The 17831-nt window shown below is 44.5% G+C and overlaps 1 protein-coding gene across 1 annotated transcript in view; it reads left to right on the forward strand.

Annotated features, from left to right (window-relative positions):
* The window catches only part of PGPEP1 (pyroglutamyl-peptidase I), a 33607-nt gene extending 18335 nt beyond the window's left edge, over positions 1-15272 (forward strand). Inside the window, exons 3-5 of the mRNA XM_043975392.1 lie at positions 8606-8722; positions 10664-10896; positions 11984-15272. Coding sequence (XP_043831327.1) covers positions 8606-8722; positions 10664-10896; positions 11984-12176 — 543 coding nt within the window. The 3' untranslated portion in view covers positions 12177-15272. The remainder of the gene's footprint in view (positions 1-8605; positions 8723-10663; positions 10897-11983) is intronic.
* Positions 15273-17831: the final 2559 nt, after the last annotated feature.

Genomic DNA, 17831 nt, shown 5'->3' on the forward strand with positions numbered 1-17831 from the left:
TGTTAAAAGGAGTCCCTGGTAGAGTGACTTCTTTTTTTTTTTTGGGTGGGACAATTGGGGTTAAGTGACTTGCCCAGGATCACACAGCTAGTAAGTGTTAAGTGTCTGAGGCTGAATTTGAACTCAGGTCCTCCTGACTTCAGGGCCGGTACTCTATCCACTGCGCCACCTAGCTGCCCCGGTAGAGTGACTTCTTATGATGAAATAGGGCCCAAGAGAGTTCTCAAATTGAAAATCCCCTGGATGTTCTTGCCATTTCTTGGGTGGCTCTCTATTCCCAGGACCCAGAAAACCAAAGTTTCTCTCATCAAAAATATTCTGAAAATCTACCCTTTTCTCTTTCTTGATTTCTCTTCCACTATAGCCCAGCACATGCAGCTGTTAAAAGTGCACATGGTGGGTAGCTAGGTGGCTCAGTGGATAAAGTACCCGCCCTGGATTCAGGAGGACCTGAGTTCAAATCCAACCTCAGATACTTGACACTTACTAGCTGTGTGACCCTGGGCAAGGCACTTAACCCTCATTACCCAGAAAAAAACAAAACAAAAAAGTGCACATGCAATTTTACCATAGTGGGAGGGTACTACAGGAAAACACACATCAGGGGAATTACAGGAATGTGGTTTCACATTATTCTGTTGAATTTGGGGCAGGCTCACACAGACAAGGCTTTGACAGTTGTTCAGAATCATCAAGTGTGAGAGTGGGAGAGATCTTAAAACAGAATCTGAGAGCTGAAGAGGACCGCACAATCATGATCCCTGATAGTTTAGATGTGTGTATTTTAAAATTTTTATCATATAGTGCTATATATTTATTTTCTCATTTGAGCCACCCAATGACTCTCTTAATGTTATTATATCCTTATCTTATTGTTTAAGAAATTGAGGTTTATACAAGTTAAAGGATCTCTCTGATCCAGAAGCTATTCGGGGATAGAGTAAATTCAAACCCAAGGGCCAAGCCCACCACTCTGTCCACTGTTATATGTAGATTCTTTATTCTTTAATCTTTCTTTATTTATTTATTTTGTGGGGGTAATAAGGGTTAAGTGACTTGTCCAGGGTCACACAGCTAATAAGTGTCTGAGGTCAGATTTGAACTTGGGCCCTCTTGAATCCAGGGCTGATGCTTTATCTACTGTGCCACCTAGCTGCCCCCATATGTAGATTCTTTTTTTTTTTTTTAAGTGAGGCAATTGGGATTAAGTGACTTGCCCAAGGTCACACAGCTAGTAAGTGTTAAGTGTCTGAGGCCAGATTTGAACTCAGGTACTCCTGACTCCAGGGCCGGTGCTCTATCCACTGCACCACCTAGCTGCCCCTGTGTAGATTCTTAACAAAGAATATCAGAGCAAGAAGGAGACTGAGAACATTGAACATCAGGAGGTCAGAGCTGGAAGAACATAAAATATGAAAACTTTTGGAACTCATTGTTCAGATAAGGAAACTGGGCCCTCTCCCCAAAGTCACAGAGCCCATCCGCATCAGGCCTGGCACTTGGCAGGTCTCCTGACTCCTATTCTGATATTCTTTCCTCTAAACCATGTTGCCTTCCCTCCTGCTTCCTGGTACAACCTCACGTCTACATCTGAGCCCAACCTCTCTTTCCCTCAGTTCCCTTGGTTACCCTTTCTGCTGAGTGTACGGCTACATACCTTGGTCTCAGAAACCACTCAGTCATTTTCTTGGACTCTGTCCATCCATTCATTCATTCAACAAATATTTATTGACCATCTGCCACGTGCAAGATCTGATGCTAAGGTCTCTCACTCGCTCTCTCTCTCTCTCTCTCAGAGAAAGGGGGAGGGGCAGGGGGAAATAGCTAATATAAAAATCCCAACTCTCAAGGAAGTTTCCAGCCTAGTCAAAGAGGACAGCATATACATACATAATTATAATGCAAGGCATGATGTGATGGGGACCCTAAGGTGGCACAAGAAATTTTATGGCCAATTCAGAGGATAGATGGGTTCTTTTGTTTTGTTTTGTTTCTGGCTGGAGTAAATTATGAGAAACCTCATAAGAACAAGGAATTTCAGTTGGGTTTCTGAATGAGTAGAATATAAGGCGGGAAAACTGATTTATGACCAGATCATGGAAGACCCTAAACGCAAGACTGAGAAGCTGGGGCTTCTGCCCTCAGAATTTTCCTAGGCTCTTTTCCTGGCTTCTCAGCCTCTAGTTAGCTTCATTGAGCTAGACTCTCCTGGCCAGCCTCTTTATCTGTCATATCTCAGCATGCTTTCAAGTTGGCTCATACTTTCTGACCCCAACATTTATCTTTCAAAAAATCTAGAGGTTATTTACAATTTTCTCACCTGCCCACCCCTCAACATCCCACCCCTTCTGCATCACCTGCTCTTCTGGCTGCTACAGAACTCACACTCCTGGTTCTAGGGGAGAACATTCCCATATGGAAAACCCATTCACACTTTGATTACTCTAACTGCTGACTTATTCTAATGAAATAAATCCAGTCCACACATGATTTTCTTTCTTTTTTTTTTAAAGTAAAAAACCTTTTTATTTATAGTTTGGGGTTCCAGTTTTAATCCCTCCGTCCCTCCCTCCCCTCCCCACTCCTTGAGGCAGTAAGCAATCAGATATGGGTTAGACATGTACAATTATGTAAAAAATTACCACATTAGTCATTTTGTATATGAAAACTTGAATAAAAGAAAAAAATGAAAGAAAGTGAAAAATAGCATGCTTCAGTCTGTGTTCCATTAATATCAGTTCTTTCTTTGGAGGTGGATAGTATGTTTCATTGATAGTCCTTTGGGATTGTCTTGGATCATTGTACTGTTGAGAATAGTTAAGTCTTTCACAGTTCCTCATCAAATAATATTGCTGTCTCTGTGCTCAGTGTTCTCTCGGTTCTGCTCTCTTTAGTATACATCAGTTCATACAAGTCTTTCCAGGCCTTTCTGAAGTCATCCTGCTTGTCATTTCTTATAGCAAAATAATATTCCATCACCATCATATGCCATAGCTTGTTTAGCCATTCCCCAATTGATGGGCATTCTTTTGATTTTCAATTCTTAGCCACCACAAAAAGAGGTGCTTTAAATATTTTTTGTACAAATAGGTCTTTTTCTCTTTTTGGGTATGTCTTTGGGATATAAACCTAGCACACACATGATTTTCAATGAAAGAGGTTTTATACTACAGGAAGGTAAATAGTCTTGTGGGTTCACTTTTCACCTTTGCAGAAAAGAATAGTATATTTTTCAAAAATCAAAACACCTGGGCAGCTAGGTGGCGCAGTGGATAGAGCACCAGCCCTGGAGTCAGGAGTACCTGAGTTCAAATCCGGCCTCAGACACTTAACACTTACTAGCTGTGTGACCCTGGGCAAGTCACTTAACCCCAATTGCCTCACTAAAACAAAACAAAACAAAAATCAAAACACCTCACGCTGATTACTTAGGAGCCTGACTTCTTAGAGTTGGCAAGGACCTCAAAGGTCATGCAGTCCAACCATCCTGGAACAGAAATCCCAACAAAATATCTCTGCCGAATGATCATAGACCTCCAATGAGGAAGAATTAACCATTCCATTGTCAGTTCAATTCAATGACCATTTAAAATACCTACTGTGTGCAAGCAATTGTGCTATACCCTAAGAGCATAAAGACAAATATAACAGAATCTCTTCTCTCATGGAACCTACAACCTAATGAGGAAAGGAAATGCGGACAAATAACTATAACACAACAGAGTGAGATGAGATTTGTCTAATATTTTATTTTTTCCAATTACATGTAAAAATTACTTTTTAACATTTGGTTTTAAAATGTTGAGTTCTGAATTCTCTCCCTCCCTTCCCTACCCCTCCCTGAGATGGCAAGCAATTTGATAGAGGTTATACATGTGCAGTCATGCAAAACTTTTCCATATTAGTCATGTTGTGAAAGAAAACACTGATTAAAAAATAAAGTAAAAAATAGTAAGCTTTGATCTACATTCAGACTCCATCAGTTCTTGAGATTTTCTTTTTTACATCATTTTCATTTCAAAAAGAGTGTGAGCTAAGTACAAAGGCGAGATACAGACCAAGTCCTGTTAGAAATTCCAAGGTGGAGGGGCAGCTAGGTGGCGCGGTGGATAAAGCACCAGCCCTGGATTCAGGAGGACCTGAGTTCGAATCTGACCTCAGACACTTGACACTTACAAGCTGTGTGACCCTGAGCAAGTCATTTAACCCTCATTGCTCCACCAAAAAAAAAAGAGAAAGAAAGAAAGAAAGAAAGAAAGAAAGAAAGAAAGAAAGAAAGAAAGAAAGAAAGAAAGAAAGAAATTCGAAGATAGGTGGGATACTGCTTTCACCTGGGCAAATTATGGAAGGCTTCAAAGAGAAGGTGACATCCAAGTTGGGCTCAGAAGGAAGGAACCTCAGCAGAGATTTGGGCATTTGGAGGCAGGGATGGGGAGCTGTCAATTACAGATACGGAGGGCTGCAACATAAGCAAAAGCCAGAAACAGGAAGTAGTAGAACAAACCCAGGAGATAAGAGAGTAGCCTATTTTGGCTAGCGCACCTACTATTGAAGGGAAAGGAAGGCTGGATGGAGAAGTAAGTTGGAATCACATTGGGGAAGAGTTTAAGTCATTGGACAGATCTGATTCAGATTAATTCAATAAGCCTTCTCTGTGCCACATATCCCCAAGGGGTTCACTAACAAAAAGAAAAGGTCCTTATTTACACACCAAGATATTTAGATATTTCTGTGGTAGCAAAGAACTGGAAACAAAGTAGATACCATTGATTGGGGGATGGCTAAACAAATTATGTTACATGAGCATAATGGACTCTTACTGCATTATTAGAAATCATGAATGTGATGAACAAGGACAAGTGTAGACTTTCATGAACCAATGCAGAGTGAGGTGAGTGGAGCCACAAAACAATATACACTATGTGTATAACAGTGTAATTAGAAAGGAGAACAGCCTCAAAACAATCGAAATTACAAAGAGCAAGCTTAGCCTCCAAAGAAAGCTACGAGAAGACACCTCCTCTTCCTGCTGCTCCTAGGTAGAGGTGAGCATCTGAAAGTAAGCAACACCACTGAGAGGCACATTTGGCAGTGCCCTGGTTGGTTTTATTGGGGATTTTTCCCCTCTTGAAAAAAAAAACTCTCTTTGTTATAAGAGATGGCTTTCTATAGGAGGGAATAAAAGGATACAGAGAAAATTTTAGGGAATGTAAGAGTTTTTTAAAAAAATATTTATTTAAAATTATTTTTTAAAGTTATTTTTAAAAAAACCTTTATTAGAAAAAAAAATCCCAATTTTATTAACACGGCATACTGGAGATTTTTTTTTTAAAGACCAAAAGAAAAAAACTAGTCCCCACCCTCCAGGAGTTTACATTCCACCAGGGAGATAGAGCGTGTATAGGGATGAGTAGAGCTGCTTTCTTTGGGGGAATGAGAGAAGAGTGCTAACATCCATTGGGGCATTCTAGAAAGGCTTCCTGAATGACATTAAAGTAGAAGCAGCAGCAAGCTATACCTGAGGCCCATGGGACTTCTACAACTAAACTGCAACTAAAAACTTCCCTGTGTGTTAGGTCACCTATTAGAATGTGAGTTCCTTGAGAGCAGGGACTTATATGAATTTTTTGTTTGTTCCCCAACACTTCATGCAGTTGTAGCACATGGTTAATTTTTTTTTTTGAGAGAGAAGGAAGGAAGGAAGGAAGGAAAAAAAAAAGGAAAAGCAGACTTCATAAAGGAGATAAGTCCTGAGCTGAGCCTAAAGGAAACTAGGGCTTCCAAGGGTTCAGAGGTGAAAAAGAGAAAGCATTTCCCCTGGCATGGGGAAGAGGCCCAGAGCTGATGGATGGGATGCTGGGTACTGAGAATAAGGTTAACCAGAACAAACCCAGCTCATGTGAAGTGCCTACAATATTCCATATTCTATACCAGCTATTGAGGGGACAAGATAAACGTGAAGCAGAAACTGACATCCTCCTTGAGGGGAAACAATACACCCATAGACAGGTAAAGATAAAGAAATACAAAGTAGTTCCTGGAGGGGGAAGTAAAAGCTGGGCAGAGGAGAGGCGAAGTCTGATGGATAGATGGAGGTGAAGTCCTGAGCTCTGTGTGGAAGGAAGCCAGGGCATATTCTAGCCATGGGATACAGGCTGTGCAAAGGCACGGAGGCCAGAGATGGAATGCTATATATGAAGGATGGCCAGAAAGGAGGAGTGGTAGGCCAAGAGCCCAGTTGCCAGGGGTTTTAGGGACCCTCGGTTTGTATTTTGTCTTAGAGGTGATAGGAAACTGCTGGGATTTCTTTTCTTTCTTTCTTTCTTCTTTTTTTTTTTTTTTGGTGAGGCAATTGGGGTTAAGTGACTTGTCCAGGGTCACACAGCTAGTAAGTATCCAGTGTCTGAGGCTAGATTTGAACTCAGGTCCTTCTGAATCCAGGGCTGGTGCTCTATCCACTGCACCACCTAGCTGCCCCAACTTCTGGGATTTCTTGAGGAGGAATGTGGTGTGCTTGGAGCGGAGTTCGGGGAATATCAGCTTGGCAGCTGTGTGGAGAGTAGAGAAGTAGGAAATGGTTTAGGCAAGAGGTAATAAGATCTTTGGAACTGGGGGGAGGCATGGCTTTTGTGAGTGGCAGGAGGGAGATGGATATGAGAGCTGTGGAGGGGAGAATCAACAGGCAGCTGATTGAATGTGGCAGCAGTGATGGAGGGAGGGCAGCTAGATGGCACAGTGGATAGAGCACTGGCCCTCAAGTTAGGAGGACCTGAGTTCAAATGTGACCTCAGATACGTACTAGCCGTGCGAACCTGGACAAGTCACTTAACCCCAGTTGCCTTAAAACATCCAGGGCCAAAGAAATCATGGGAAGGGGAAAGGGACCCACATGTACAAAAATATTTATAGCTGCTCTTTACGTGGTAGCAAGGAATTGGAAGTTGAGGGGGTGCCCATCAATTGGGGAATGGCTGGACAAGTCGTGGTATATGAATACAATAGAATACTATTGTGCTATAAGAAACGATGAGCAGGAGGAGTTCAGAGAAACCTGGAGGGTCTTGCGTGAGCTGATGATGAGTGAGATGAGCAGAACCAGAAGAACATTGTACACAGTATCATCAACATTGAGTGTTGATCTACTGTGATGGACTATATTCTTCTCACCAATGCAATGGTACAGAAGAGTTCCAGGGAACTCATGATAGAAGAGGATCTCCAAATCCAAGAAAAAAAAAAGAAAGAACTGTGGAGTATAGATGCTGAATGAACCATACTATTTCTTTTGTTTTTGGTGCTGTTGTTTTTTTTTTTCTATTTTGAGGTTTTGCATCACTGCTCTGATTTTTTCTCTTATAACAGGACTAATGCAGAAATAGGATTAATGTTATTATGTGTATATATATATGTGTGTGTATATATCTATATCTATATATCTATATATGTATAGAGATATATAGATATAACCTATATCAGATTACCTGCTGTCTAAGGGAGGGGGGAGGGAGGGGAGGGAGGGAGAAAAATCTGAAATTGTAAAGCTTGTATAAACAAAAGTTGAGAACTATCTTTACATGTAACAGAAAAAAAATACCTTATATGTAAAAAACAACAACAACAAAAAAAAAACCCCAAAACATCCATGGCCACCTCCAGTCATCCTGATCTATATCTTGCCGCTGGACCCAGATGGCTCTGGAGGAGAGAGTGAGGTTGGCGACCTTACGTAGCCCTTCCTCGCTTAAATCCAATTCAGTGCAAGTCATGACATCACCCCCATGTCATGGTCCTCTTCCATGAAGAACAAGAGGCAATAAGGTGGCGCAGTGGATAAAGCACCGGCCCCTGATTTGGGAGGACCTGAGTTCAAATTCGGCCTCAGACACTTGATACTTACTAGCTGTGTGACCCTGGGCAAGTCACTTAACCCTCATTGCCCTGCAAAAAAGAGAGAGAGAGAGAGAGAGAGAGAGAGAGAGAGAGAGAGAGAGAGAAAGAGAACAAAGGACAAACAGTAACTGCAAGGGAGGGGGAATGGTGGAGCCAGGAGAGCTGGCTAAGTGGGGAATAGTGGTTGTCCTTGACAAAAATCAGGAAGTTAAAGGGAAGGAAGGACAGGACTTCCTTACATTGAGCGTTCCTTCACTTTTCACACACTGAGCCTCTGCTCTTCTGGCCAAGAAAAACAAACCTGCTCTCCTTTCTGGCAACCCCTCAGGTATTCAGAGACAGGGGTTATGCCTTTCCTGATCATGGCTGGTGCAGATGGCTCTGAACCTCTTGCTTCTCTGCCAGCACGTGTGACGACTCTTAGCATTGCCCTAACAAATTGATTAGAACATTGGCAAATCCCAGAATTCAGAGCTAGAAGGGAACTATGCAGTAGTATAGGCCAACCCAAGCCCAACGTTTGCTCTCCTTCTCCCTCCTTACCCCACCTACCTCACCCCAATGTTGCCATTGCCTGTGTTTCTGAAAGCTTTGGGAATAGGGGACCATTTCTGTAGCTCCTGAAATGTAGCTGATATTGTTTTTTCCCTGCCAGCCCCAAATTCTTCTTCTTTGCGGAAATGGTGAGGCTAGCTCTGTCTCCCTTCTTTTTCAGGAGCTGGAGAAACTGGGACTGGGAGACAGTGTGGACCTTCATGTGTATGAAATTCCGGTGGAATACCAAACAGTCCAGAGGCTCATTCCTGCCCTGTGGGAAAAACACAGCCCTCAAGTGAGTGAGGAAACAAGTCCCTCCTCCCCACAGCCCCGACACCTCTACCTCCCCAGGTGATAGACAAGAGTGTTCCCCAAATTGTAATAGACCCTCAGTATTCAGTCCTATGCAAATGCCAACCCCTCCCCAGTGGCCACATTCTGCAATGTCATTGCAAGAGCTGGGAATTGGAAAGTGATTCTCCGTACCATTGTAGTTTGGACAGACCTGGGGCATAGTCCCTCAGCATCAGCACCGAAAGCATGCCCACCTCTCCTTGGATTCACAACCATGTGCCTTACCAGCATATTCCAATTTCAGGCTTGAGGCTGGTGGAATTGTTTGTGTGTTAGGACCCAAGGAGCGCTGATAGGTGTCCCCAAAGTATACCTTCCCCTGCCCAAGCAAGGCCTGAAACATCCAGATGTAGTAAGCCCTTTGACTGGCATGGGTCCCGATAATGCCTTCCCACCATTTAAGAGTTCTCAAAGACCATAGCAGGGGAGCATCAGCTTTAGCAGATCCTACCGAGCTGCAACAACTTTTGTGAAGTAGTGAAGTGGCTGTCCATCATCTGAGGACCAGGCGGCCTAAACTGAGGAAGGCCTATCACTAGGTAAGGCAGGTGATGGATTTTTCAGCCACAACCACTCCCATGGACCATTTACTGTGTCAGAGACAGGTTGCAGTCTGACAATGATGAGGGGGATTCCCGCATGGAGGAAGTGATGAATCTTTGAAGTATTGTTATGAGATATATTAGGTTAGATCATCACTTCTAAGAGTAACGGTAAAATAGATCTGCAGAGATTTATGCCGGAGCCATGAATTCTGTCTCTGGGCATCCCTTCCAGTTGTTGATAAGCATATGTGAATCTGTAGTTGGCCCCCACAAGCAGGAGGGCAGACTCTTGATGAAGGCCCAAACCAGCTGAGCTGTATCAGAGTTAGGTGTCTCCTCGGCAGACCCCGTGTCCCCATCTTTTGTCTCTGTGTGTTCACTCAGTTCTCGTCTGTTTCTTTGTATACAGTTGTAGCCCATTGCATCACTGCTTCTGCTTTCTTCGCCTGTTCTTTCATATCTTCCCATGTTTCTTTCTATTCCTCACATCTGTTACTCTTCATTGTAGCATGATGCTCCGTTACTTGAATCTATCACAGGTTGGTTTTTTTTTCTTAAAATCTATTTCTCAGTTGGACATTTGATTTGTTTCTGGTGTTTTCTCACCCATTGGTAATGTTGTCTGTTGTCAAGCAGTTGGTGCTTTTTGGTTTTGATATTGTTCTTATAGTATGGTCCCAATAATAGGCCAAAAAGTATGATTCTTTTTATGACTCTTACATCCTGCCAAATTATTCTTCAAAAAGATGGTGTCCTTGGGGGCAGCCGGGTGGTGCAGTGGATAAAGCACTGGGCCTGGATTCAGGAGGACGTGAGTTCAAATCTGTACTCAGACACTTGACACTAGTTGTGTGACCCTGGGCAAGTCACTTAACCCTCGTTGCCCCACCCCCCACCCCCCAAAAAAGATGGTATCCATCTGTAATTCCTCCAGTAACATAGCCAAAGACTGGAATTCTAGCTAGCACTTAACAAACAATTTAGAAAGGACAGAGAGCTAATGGAGTCCTGAAATCTTAAGCTACCTCAGATTTAACCACAGAGGCTGGAATAGTTTGGCTTTTTGGACCGACTACCCCCTTTTGCATGGATCTCACAACTGGACCGGGCCTTGCTAGCTATTGCGATGTTATCCTAGGGGATAACCTAAAAAACTCAACATCCATGATACATCTATGGCCTCTTCCACTTAGCAAGACAAGGCCAAACAGCTGTCTGCTGGGTCCCATGACTATTTCACGCTTGCCCCTGCCCTACTACTGAATCATACAAAGAATGATAAATATATCTCAATAGATCCAGTTCCCATCACTGTTAAGCGCATCATTCCTCTGCAGCTGGTCGTCCACGTAGGAGTGTCTGGCATGGCAACTACAGTTACCTTGGAAAAATGTGGTCACAACAATGGATACAAAGGGCTGGACAACTGCCACTTCTGTCCCGGCTCCCACTGCTGCGTAGAGAATGGGCCGGAATGCATCGACTCCATCATCGACATGGATGCTGTCTGCAAGAGAGTGACCACCTTGGGTCTAGATGTCACAGTGACCATATCCCAGGATGCTGGCAGGTAGGACGGGTCCCCTGCAAGGTGAGGAGCCCCTGGCATGTGCCTGCCTGGGCTTCACTTTCATTCTTCTCTTCTGTAGAATGAAGGAATTTGACTAGATGATTTTCAGTTCTCAGTTCTGTGACCTGCTGGTTTTTATTCTGGGCAGTTTAGGGTCATCTGGGGTGCTAGGGCTGATCTCTCCTTTAAGACCAGCCTGTCCTCCCTTTTTGTAGAATCATAGACTCTTAGATTTAGAAAGGCCTCAAGGACTATCCAGTCTGCCCTGCCTGTTAGCCACATCCCTACTAAGTGATCCTACAGCCTCTGTGTAAAGACCTCTAGTCGAGGGGAGTTTGTTACCTGTTGAAGCAGCCCATTCCATTGTGGGACAGCCATGATTGTTTGGGAACTGTATAAGGAACCAAAATTCAGTTCCCTGAAATTCCCACTCATTATTTCTAGTTTGGCCTTCTGAGGCCAACTAGACTAAATCTTATTTCTCTCCCCCTACTGCAGCCGGTGGCTCAGTGGATAGAGCGCTGGGCCTGGAGTCCAGAAGACCTGAGTTCAAATCCCATCTCAGATACTTATGAGCTTTGTGACCCTAGACAAGTCACTTAACTTCTGTTTGCCTCATTTGTAAGATGGGGATAATAAAAGCATCTACCTCCCAGGGTTGTTGTGAGGATCAAATGAGATAATAACCCAGGGCTTAGCACATAGGAGGCAAAAGCCCACACGATATTGGAAATTGAAATCATTTCAAAGTCTTCACTTCTTCAGGTGTTTTCAAACACCAAACCGAGACCTGAGTCTAAAGGGGTATAGATCAGAGTACTTAGCTCCCTTTGAAGCCTGTGTGTATCCCCTGGTGGTTGACAGAGTCTATAGAAATGTTTCAATATCTCAGTGATTATAAGACACACGGGGACCACCTTGATCCTGTCCCAGAGGGGAAATGTCTCCCTCAAGCCCATTGAGAACCACCCCATGAGGGGTTCATCCATCTCGAAAGGTTTCGATTTGACTTGGGCCATTAGTTGGTTTCTGGTCACTAAACGAACGTCTTCTGGCGCATTTCTCCTTTCCTCTCGCCAAACCTCAGGTACCTCTGTGATTTTACTTACTACACCTCCTTATACCAGAGCCACGGCCGATCTGCGTTTGTGCACGTCCCTCCGCTAGGAAAACCCTATAATGCTGACCAGTTGGGCCGGGCCTTGCAAGTCATCATCGAAGAAATGCTAGACATGTTGGATCAGTCTGAAGATCAAATCGACTACGGCCACCAACCCTGAGCAGGACGGGCGGGGTGGCTAGTCATGGTCGCACTTGGGAGGAGTCCCCTCCTGCTCAGGACACTAGGGACACCCTCCAGCCCAGCTGTACAGCACAGGAACTAAAGACACAAGCACACAAACTTGGCTTTGCTCTGTTTCTCTGATGCATTCCCCTCCCCTTACTTTGCGCCAGTGAAGTTGATTCAAGGAAGGGGGCAAAGGTTTCTCTTTCGCCTTTTCCTTTCATTTTCCTTTTTGAAAAACAGCTGCAACCATTTACTTTGTTTCCTGAAGTGGCCAAACTTTCTGCAGAGTCTCTCCATTAGTCAAGTGATCTCAACAGACTCGACTACATGTTGGGGTCCGTCTGTTCAGGACCGACATCTGGAACTGGAGTGTTTGGTTAAGGGAAAACTGGATGATGACCTCCCCCACCCCTTGGGGCCTGGTTGGTTGGTCCTTAATCTAAAAGCTTGGGTAAGGGACTTTGGCTAGGTCTTTGGATAAAGTAATAGAGAACAGGCAAACCTTAAAAAAAAAAAAAAGGCTGGGGTGGGATAGCTTTCATTTTAATACCAGTGCTAGTGTGGGACACAGATTAATTTATAATCCTTTTGGTTAAAAGTCAAACATGATACGGGAGAGGATTTTTTGTTTTTGTTTTTGTTTTGTTTTGTTTGTTCATTTGTATTTTTTTAAACTTGGGGTTCCGTTTCTTTCCCTCAGCCCCAAAGGTTCAGCCCAGAAATGTGGCTCTGTGAGACTGACCATTGTTCCCGGTATCCTAGGGAGCCTGACTGAGATCCATTTTTCTTGCTGTCTAGAGTATAGAGGGAGGTGTCCCATTCCCAGCTGCACACCCTCCTTGCCAATTCTCCCACCCCTGCCCAGAGCAGAGGTTTTGTGTTGCCTGGGAGAAAAAGATTCATTTTTGTATGCGTGAGTGGGGTGTTTCACTTTGAGAGTATTTTTTGTCTTAAAAAACAACATAACACGTCACAAACATTCATGGAATTGAAAAAACATCCAAGCAGCCACTGTCACCATTTGGGACCCTCCAGGTGCTAGAGGTAGATGCAACTCTGCTAACCTTTAGAGTAACTCAATACTCTGTATTATCTTTTCTAGACTGCCCCTCTCTGTAGTGAGTGAGGGGAAGGCTTCCTGGTAGGGACACTATTTTAGGAACTGGTGATGAGCTCATTAAATGACCATTTCCAAAGGGGATTCCCAGGCAGCACTAAAACTGCTCTGCCTTATCTTCTTTCTTAGATCTAACTCAGGAGTGATGAGGCCTAGAATGGGGTTTGAGGGAGGGGCGTGCCACAAAACAGGGGAAAGACCCTGCAACAGACTTTTGACCTTTCACCCTTCGTGTCGGAATGTGGCAGTGGGAAGCCTTGTGGGCCCTGGTGGGCCCGCAGGTGGGCAGGGAGCACAGGGAGGAAGCCAGGCATTGGGCCTTCCAGCCAAAGCTGAAGGAGTTAGCAGCCTACCAAGCTCCCAGCCCCCCAAAGTGGCCAGAAACTGTGGTTGTGCAATAGGAAGCAGAGTCCCTCTGACCAGGCATTGCTGAGCTGTGACCTGAAGACAATTTCGGTGCCAATCAGCAGCTTAAGCACCTCCTCAAACTCTGCTCAAGAATCCCAACATTTCTTTTGTAAACCTTTTGGTTTTTAAAACAAAGATGATTTTACTATTGATATGTGAAAGCCGCTGGAACTGGACTCAATGAGAGCCATCCTGTATCAGCATTTCCCAGCATTAGATTATTTTTTTTAATGAAGGGAAAAGGCAAGATTTATTTTAAGACTGTGAGCAGTTTCTACTCTTTCCTCTTCCTTTGGAGACAATATGGCTCAGTACATGGAGTTCTAGATTTGTGCTCAGGGAGACCTGGCTTCAAATCCTGCCTCTGATATTTACTAGCTAGCTGAGTGACCATGGACCACAGTCTCCTCTATAAAATGGGGATAATAATACCCATAGTACCTACCTCACAGGGCTGTTGTGAGGCTCCAAGGAGATCATGTATGTGAAATGCTTTGCAAAATTTAAAGCATGATGTCAATGTTTAGTTATTACTTCCAGAGTGAACCTTTGGAGAGTGTGCATTTACTGAAGAAGGGGATCCGGTCTGACTCCCTTTCAAAAATCCTTGGCTTCCTCTGACCAGGGAACAAGAAGGGGAATGGGAGATTTGTGGTGAGATGGAGTGAGAAGTCTCAAAAAGGGTCCTCGTTGACCAGCAGATTAAAGTCCCCAGGCTTTGTGCTGCCCGGCATTCCCATGCAGTTCAGCAACATTCAGTTGTCTTGCAGAACCTGCTGGGTCTGGTTTATCAGCATGTACTCCCCCAGGAGGCAGAACTCTTCCCACTCCTCTCCCTCCTCAAGTCATCTGTCTGATTTGGGCAAGGTCTGAGTTCTTGTTCTGTTTAGTATGTTTCTGAGCAAACATTCTCCCAGTCTTGGAGGAGTGTGCATGTGTGTGCATGTGTGTGTGAGTGCATGTGTGTGTGTGTATACACATTGACAATTTCCTTTTGGAAACCCTTTATTTAAGTTTTTTGAAAACAGGATGTCTGTGGAGTTTGTGGCTAGTAAACCTCCCAGTATAGATGAAGGAGCACACTCTGGAACGTTCCCTGAGGTCATGAACTTTGGAACCAACTGGAGAGAAGAGTGAGTGGCAGGGAGGGGGAGATCTTAGTGGAGGAATATGGGAAGTAGGGATAGCCCCGAACTAGACAGCCTTGGTGTGTGTGTTGGGGGAGGACTTTTCCCAAACACATTTTGTGTCAGTCACTTGTCTCTTCATAGAAAGCTTCTCTTCTCTCCAAAGTTGTGCTCATTTGGGGGGGGGGGTGTTTTTATTTTTATTTTTTGGTTTTGACTTCCAATCCATGTTTAAAGCATTGTGTGATTTTATTTACTAGAAATATAACTTATTCTATAATCGCTGATTTTGCAAATGAGTAAGTAGCTGAGTCCCACCTGTAGGAATGGGTCTCACATCTTGTCATTAGTGATTTTTTGTATAGTGATCACAGTAATTGTGGTATCCAGCTCATTTTATTTAATCTGATTTAAATTAAACATTTCACTCATCATTGCCAAATTTTTAATTTCTCCTTTGGTTAAATCCATTCATCTACCTCCTCATCTCTCTCTGTCTTGGGAACCACAACCAGATATTCCTCATAAGAGACTTTTTTGTCTTGCCGTGATTTCACATTCACACTCCTTTGGGGTTTTTTGGCCAGGGCTGATCTGGGGAATGGAGTGTGGGTTAGCTGAGGTCATTGGGGGCTGCAGAGGGCTCCAAGAGGCTCCTGAGGAGACTTCCATGGAGTAGGCCAAGTGTCATGGCATGTGAAAGACAGATTAAAGCCATGTAGCAAGAGGGTCGATCAAAGAAGGAAGAGTTAGAGGATGCTCCCTCGAAAGATAATCCACGAGTATTTGCTTCAGTTAAGAGTATGTCTCTCTCTGCCAGGCTGCCAGGCTTTGCCCTCTGGGCAGCGGGACTTATCTATCAGTTTTAGGTGTGTGTGTGGGCGGGGAGATAATTCATGGTTCTTTTAGTTTCTAAATAATAGTAGATTATAGAATCATGGAATTTCCAAGCCAATGGAGACCTTCTGATACTCATGAAGAGATATGAATAAAAGGCATGTGGTGCAGTGGAAAGAGCCCTTGGCTCTTGGGAGATCTGGATTCCAATCCTGATTCTGCCCCTGACATGCTTCACAACCCTAGGCAGGCCCCTTCCCCTCTCTGGGTCTCAGTGACCAATCTGTAAGATGAAGGTCCTGAGGTCCCACTCAGCTCTGACTTTCGATGGGTCCGTCTGCTTTTGAGAAGCCTGAGCTTCCATTTGATTGGATCCTCTTCCAGTGTTGTAATTTCTCCCTTTTGTGGAGGTCTGACACCTGCTTCTTTGATTTCATCTCAAGCCTTTCCAGAATACAATCTCCCCGCTGCCGCACCCCCACCAAAGATGCCATATGGCACATTTTTCAAAACAAATAAATCTAATTTTGAAACACTAGCCGTTCCAGGAAGGTGGCCGGCGTCTGGCTGATGGAGCCTGGGACTCATTATTAACGCAAAGACTCCTAGGGTCCAAAGAAGGGCAGGAGGGAGCAGTCATGTATAAGATGGGGAGGGAGGGGAGGGCAAGATCCAGATGGCTTAGAAGGAGAAATATTGCTGAAATTGGAAAGGAGCCAGGAGGATTAGGGAATCCTCAAATATCAGATACGAGGGGGTCCTCGGAGATGGTATAATCCAACCCTCTCATTTTTGACAGTTGGGGAAATGGAGGCCCAGGGAAGCAATTTCCCCAAGCTCTCGCAACAAGTCATTTGCAGAGTAGGGACTGGAACCCCAGTTGTGGCCCCCAGCCCAGAACTCTGATAGAACCCTTAGAGGAAGTCAAAATATGAAGAATGTGCTAAAAAAAACAAACAAATAAATGAAAAATAGTTCCACACCCCTTAAGGCCAAGGGATAACCTGCATAGTGTGGCTCTTCTAAATCCAATGGAAAGATTGCTTTTTTATTCCTTTGAGGTCACCTGTGGAACTTCTGCTGCTAGTACCCCCAAAGCCTTCCTTTTCATATTTGTCCACCACCTCACCCCTCCCAACACCCTATAATTCTCTGAAATGAATGAACCACAGTTGGGAGAATTCAAGGATAAAACATGAGGACGGTGGAAGTGGGAACCTTCCAGAGGTCCAGTTCCAGCTGTCCTGGCAGCCTTGTTTAAGGAGCCTGTTTGGAGGCCCAGGCTCTCTGTGGACAGCAGGGGACCGACCGCTCCCTGCCCCTAGCCCAGGCCTAGCCCTGCAGATGTGCAAACCTCAGAAGTTCCTTTGGGGAGACACCGAAGGAAATGCAGTGGCTCCTGACCGTGGCCACCAGTCACCCTCGAAGCATTCCCGTGCCCTCCTGGGAATTCTTGTGCTGGGACCTTAGAAGAACCTGTGTAGCCTCCTTGTTTTTTTAATAATCTGAATGATTTTCTCCATTTGTACCCCCACTCCACCCCCTTGTCAGATAGGCCAGATTCCAGTGTTTTGGGATGACGTGTGTATTTGGGGGGTATTTAATAGGCCCCCTTTACTGAGGGAGGTTTGGGGGACTGAGGGGGAAAGGAGAAATAACTATGCTTTCGGGGTATTTGCCTACAACTTGTCCATCTGCCCAGGAGTGAGGATGAAGGAATTCCTGTGCATTTGGATCCTAAAACCTAGAGTGAGATGTGAAAGTGCCCTTTCTCCTGTTTGTGAAACAATTGTTCACAAGTGGAGTTACTGCAGGTGTCTCTCTAGGGAGCAGAAACAATAGCAGGGCTTTTGAAGTCTGGGGCCCAGCCAGCTGGCCCTAGAGTCTACCCTTTCTGGGCCCCTCTTCCTTCCTCTTTCTGAGCCCCTCCTCTCTCCTTAAACACCCACCACAACCGAAGTGTCTTCTGGGGGTACACAGCCGGCAGGAACGACAGTAGAGACACCTAAGAGCCGCTTCTCTCTAGAGGTGGGGTTTGGTAAGATGTACTCCGAAATCCTCAAAGGCTTGGTGGTTTTGCCCCCTGGAGGCTGGTTTGAGACATGGGTTTATTATTTTTGACAGCGAAAATGTTTACTTTTCCTTTCCAGGGAAGTGC

This window comes from Dromiciops gliroides, chromosome 1 (assembly GCF_019393635.1).
Source record: "Dromiciops gliroides isolate mDroGli1 chromosome 1, mDroGli1.pri, whole genome shotgun sequence".
NCBI lineage: Eukaryota > Metazoa > Chordata > Mammalia > Microbiotheria > Microbiotheriidae > Dromiciops > Dromiciops gliroides.